Below are 5,560 nucleotides of genomic sequence, written 5' to 3'. Positions count from 1 at the left end.
CATCACCCTTCTCTTCTCCCATAGTGGTGGTGAGGAAGAAGAATGGGGATGTGCGTCTCTGTGTTGATTACAGGAAGCTCAATCTGCAAACAGTGAAGGATGCTTATGCACTCCCAAACTTGGAGGAGACTTTCTCCACGCTGACTGGTTCCCAGTGGTTTTCTGTCCTCGACTTAAAATCTGGTTACTACCAGATTGAGGTTGAAGAGGCTGACAAACCGAAGACAGCTTTCGTTTGTCCCATTGGATTTTGGGAGTTTAACCGTATGCCGCAGGGCATTACGAACGCTCCAAGCACATTTCAGCGTCTCATGGAGAAATGCATGGGGGATATGAACCTGAAGGAGGTTCTTGTCTTCCTTGATGACATCATTGTTTTCTCTAAAACGCTGGAAGAACATGAGACCCGACTGATCAAAGTTACAGGGTACTCACCTTATGAATTAATGTATGGCCGTAAACCCAGATTGCCCATTGACCTGGCTTTTGGTCTTCCCCTCAGAGACGACGGCTACAAGTCACATTCGCAATATGTGCAAAGTTTGAAGTCACGTCTGGAAGAGAGTTACAGGATCGCGGCACAAAACGCAGCAAAAATTGCTGACAAGAATAAGACCAGATTTGACTTGCGTGTAACCGCTTCTAAATTGGAAGAAGGAGACAGAGTTTTAGTGCGTGCTGTACGCCTAAGAGGGAAACATAAGCTTGCTGATAAGTGGGAGTCAGATGTTTATGTGGTGGTAAAGCAGGCGGGAGATCTCCCAGTTTACACAATAAAACCTGAGAACAGAGACGCTCCTTGGCGAACTGTCCATCGAGATCTCCTACTCCCTTGTGGTTTTGTCACACCCACTAAGGAGAAGCCTGTTATGACAAACTCCACACGCAAGCCTGTAACACGGCAATCAGCTAAACAGTATGATGAGACTGAACCTTCTGAGACAGAGGAGGATACCGTTTGGTTTCGTGAGAGGCGTCCCAGAGAAACCATTCGATTCACCACATTGTACGAGATTCCAAAATCATCCCCTGACACCGATGATGGTGAGGCAGCACAGATAAATTTAACTGAAGACTGCTTAGCTGTTAATGATACGGTAGTCAGAGAAGACTTGTCTCATGGAAATGCAGAAATCATTTTGGAGGATACTGCCTTGGATGCCGTGAGTGAAAAACGCTCAGCTGCTGATGTACCTGGAAGTGGAAATGACTTAGCAGACACATCCACCTTTCAGGGAGATGTTCTTCTAAGCAGAGAAGACTCTGACAGTGAGCCTGAGGCCTTTAACAAAGAAGATTCACAACAGAGCGTGGAAGGTGATAAAACGGACACTCTTCGACGTTCAGTGAGGAATAGAGGTCCGCCAGAAAGACTGCAGTACACCCAGTTGGGTAATCCACTGATATCTATTGTGCAATCCTTATTCCAAGGCTTGAGCTTAGCTTTTACTGATGCTTTGCAAGAGAGTAAGGAGGTTGGAACTTACCAGGAGCCACTCTCTCAAGTGGTGAGGTCACAGCCATCTCCCATGCAAAGGGACTTGCATGAATTTAGGAGGGGAGAGTGTAGCCCAGTGGCAAACAGATGGAATTAGAGACTGTTTATTGTAATTATTATTAAAGGTGTTTTATTTTGTTCAGTTAAAAGCACTCATGATTGGAGAGAGACTCTAAAGAAAAAATCCAAATTATTTTGTATGGAATTGCATTATTTGTGTTATTTATTTATTTATTTATTTTGTTTCTCAAAGGTTATTTTTTTGACCTGGATACAAATGCAGTCCAACCAATGGGATTGTTTGTCCCGCCTTGTTTTTCATGTTTGGTTGCGCTGCTAAGGCTGCTTAGACCACACGCGCCATAGCAGTACCTGTGGGGAAAACGTGGTAGCTGTTGAAACAGCGAAGCTGTTGGTGTCTGCTTGATTAGCCGCCAGATTTGGATAGCCGAAGCTAGTTTTATGAATACGAAGTGCTTTGCACTGGTGAGTAACGAAACTGTTATAGCCGCTGATCGGCATCCTGAAATGTTAATGTTGTTCGCTTCAAAAAACAAACGCTAATGGTGACGGTACTATGCAAGTAGCTAGCGAGTGTGCTAAACGCTCACTCCTGTTGTTAAGCGTTAGTTGAGAACTTATTAGCTGTTGTTAGGTTAAGGAAAAAACAGTATGTCTATCTGTTGTATTGAAATGTTTTATTGTGTTACTTTTATTCATCACTGTTGTTACTTGACCGTGAGCAGAGTATATTGAGTTTGCTGCTTTTAATGAGCAGTGTGAATTGCTTTAATGATTGGTGATAGCTACATTGCCATGTAATGAAAACGTTTAGAATTTGATTAGTTGTACAACATTAGAAATTGAAACACATTTTGTTCATGATTTATACTTTAAACAGAAGTGTTAGTTAAGTGTGAACCGTGTTCATTTGAAGTAATTCTGACCTCACTCTTAGGTCAGGTTTTTTGAGTTGGAGAAAGGAGCCGAGACTCCTCGGAGAACATTGGATTACAGACTTTGTGGAAATCCGCAGAAGAGGAATAATTTTCCATTGCAATGGATGGCGAGCCACAGCCCATTTGGAATTGAATCTTGAAGTCTGGTTGCCTGAACTGTGGTAGGACAAAACAGTGCGAACCATACATCGATCGTGGACTGAACTCACACCAATAACTCACCAGATCACCAAACAGGCCTGATCTGGATCCTATTGACACTTTAAAAGACCCGGGTCTAACATTCTTTTCTTTTTTTATTTTGGGTATCTGTGCGCGCACACACAATTTTGGTTGTTATTGTAAAGGCAATACAGTGCACAAATTTCAAATACAGTTGAACTATTGCTTCATCATTTGCAGTTGTGTTTTCATTGTGGTTACCCATCCTCTGGGCTCCTGTCGTTCCTGAAATCTTCTGATTTGCCCATTGTTTATATATTTTGTTACATACTGGTTACATTTGCACTTAACTAATTTTATATCAGACAAATAAATATTTTAGTCACTATTTTTTTCTTTCAATTTGATAATAAACCTTCGGACAGTCTAAATTAAGGTTTTATACTGTAAAAGTATACAGCTGTCGCTTTATTCACAAAATGTTTGCTAAACAAAACCACAAACTTATCAACATACTTGGGGAAAATTAATTTGTATTACATAAGCACAGCTTCTGCGAGGGGGGTCCTCTTGTGGCCTCCAAATCGAGGCAAACGAAGGCTACATTTAGATGAGCTTTAGAACTGGGACTGGCCCCGCCGGCCTGTAATGATGCATTCAGCCTTGAAATGCAGACTTCAGCCTTGAAATGCAGACTTTGGCTTCGGCTCTGAATTGTGATGAAGCATGTGTATGCATGCACACCTGGAAAGTTTGATGCTCTTACTTGAGAAATAGGCAGCAGCAAAAACAGTGAGATAATCTGGATATTCTGTCCACATGTATACACCATCGGGCAGGCTGAACTGTGATTGATTGGCTAATAGCAGCTGGCTTTTGCAGGATCCTTGTCTGAGTAATAGGCGTTTCTACTGTTATGAACTTTATATGTCCAATAGCTTAATAAACTGTCACTTGATACAGTATGCCATTGCACGTTTCCATTTATTTATATCAATAACTAAAATTTTACTCAAATCATTTTAAACAATAGGTCATATTGTTTGATTCACATTTTAATGTGCACTCTATAGAAATGTAGTTGAAACTTTCAGATCAAATAATTTATTATTCATATTAAAAGATTTTTACTATTTTGCATTAGTATGTCTTACTTTGATCCTGGTATATATTGCACTTGGCTGGTTTATCAGGTGCAACTGTTCAACTGCACATTAACACAAATATTTAATTACCCAATCATAGCAGCGGCTCAATTTATTGAGGCATCTAGGTGTGGTCTAGACAACTTACTGAGGATTAAAATGGATGAAGGACGGTAATTTAAATGACTATCAATTTGGCATCTTTGTTGGTGCCACACAAGCTGGTCTGAGTACTTCATGAACTGATGATGTTTGGACTTTCACAACCAGCCACCTTTATGGTGCAAAAAAGAGAAAAGATTCAGTGAGCAGCAACAAAATACCTTGTTGATGCCAGACATCAGAAGAGAATGGCCAGACTTTGGGGAAGAAAAAAATTAAGGTTAATTACAACCAATTTATGCAAGAAGAACATCTCTGAATGCACAATATGCAGCAGATGAGGTGCAGCACCAGAAAACCCCATCTGGTGTTTTTCGTGGACTCGTCAAAATTAAGCAATAGAAGATTGGAAAAATGCATCCTGATCTGATGAGTTTGCATTTCTGCTGTGCCAGTCATGTGGCAGAGAGAGAATTTGGCCTAAAAAACATGGAAGCATGGACCCATTCCACCTTGCTGGTGGTGATGGTGTACTGGGGAACAGTGTTGGGAAGGTTACTTTTAAAATGTATTACAGAATACATGCCCCAAAATGTATTTTGTAACGTATTCCGTTACATTACTCAATGAGAGTAACGTATTCTGAATACTTTGGATTTCTTAAGAAATGCAGCATATCAGAGTATTGTGGGCGCCATGTCCATCCCTGTATGACCACAGCATACCCACCATCTGATGGCTGCTGTTAAGGTTCAAAATTGAGGAGGGAGAGTACAAACCACCCATGGTCCAGAAGCTCTTGGTCAAACAATGATTTTTAATGAATACACACGTGTGGGAAGACAACTCTGTACGCAGACAGCAATTGAGCTTCAACTTAATCAAAGCATGAACAGATATTTTATAGCATCAGGGTTTGATTTACTGACGCCCCTTCATGCGTCACAGATACATTTTATACATAGATCAGATCAACACCACAATGACTTTTAACCCAGAAGATCATCTTCTATTTTCATGGCTGGTACTTTCCGTTCTTGTCTTAAAGTGAATTGTTCCTCTTTCTTACCGAGACATGACTAATCTCTCCTCTAAATAAATCTAACTCATGTGTGTATGTTGACCTCACATGCTCTTTGTGTCACCTCTTCACCTACTAACTGTCTGTGTCTCGTCCTCAAATGCTCTTTCTCAATTCACCTGTTGCACTTCTGACCTTTCACCAGACCAGAGGCTCACTGAGACTATATGTATGTCTTCTACTAAATAAATGTTTTAACCAAGAACTTCTACTAAAACCTTAATATGAAATGACCTGATATATAAGTGTTTTGTAAGCATGTACTGCAATTCCTTCTATGGCTCCAAGTCACTTGCACAATAGATTGTCCGGACATCGCGCCGAACAAAGCTTCCAACCCCCAATTAATTGACCGAGCTCCAACTCTTTAATAAGCACAGATATGCATTGTGTATAAAATAATCATAACTGCACCTGAAATACAAGGTCAACATAATAACTGTATGCATAACATCTTAAGGCCTTCTTAAAGCTATCTGTTACATTGTTAAAGCCTCGTCTTAGCCTGCTGCTCAAAATAACTTTCACTTCTGCAAAACTCTCCAAGCCTGTTTCCTGTCCTGTTACTTTTAGCCTTTCTGAAAGACACACTGTTTAAACCTCTAAACGCAAT

The 5,560-nt window shown here is 40.6% G+C and overlaps 1 protein-coding gene across 1 annotated transcript; it reads left to right on the top strand.

Annotated features, from left to right (window-relative positions):
• The first annotated feature begins 425 nt into the window (after nt 1-425).
• LOC309706161 (uncharacterized protein) lies at nt 426-2,849 on the top strand. The gene is made up of 2 exons (XM_082532446.1): nt 426-1,984; nt 2,457-2,849. The coding sequence occupies exon 1, from the start codon at nt 447-449 to the stop codon at nt 1,593-1,595; it is 1,149 nt and encodes a 382-aa protein (XP_082388572.1). The 5' UTR covers nt 426-446; the 3' UTR covers nt 1,596-1,984; nt 2,457-2,849.
• The last annotated feature ends 2,711 nt before the right edge of the window (nt 2,850-5,560 follow it).

This window comes from Aulonocara stuartgranti (assembly GCF_965226115.1).
Source record: "Aulonocara stuartgranti genome assembly, chromosome: 5".
Lineage (NCBI taxonomy): Eukaryota > Metazoa > Chordata > Actinopteri > Cichliformes > Cichlidae > Aulonocara > Aulonocara stuartgranti.
Note: the sequence above shows the minus strand (reverse complement) of the source record. Positions and strands in the feature narration are given on the sequence as shown.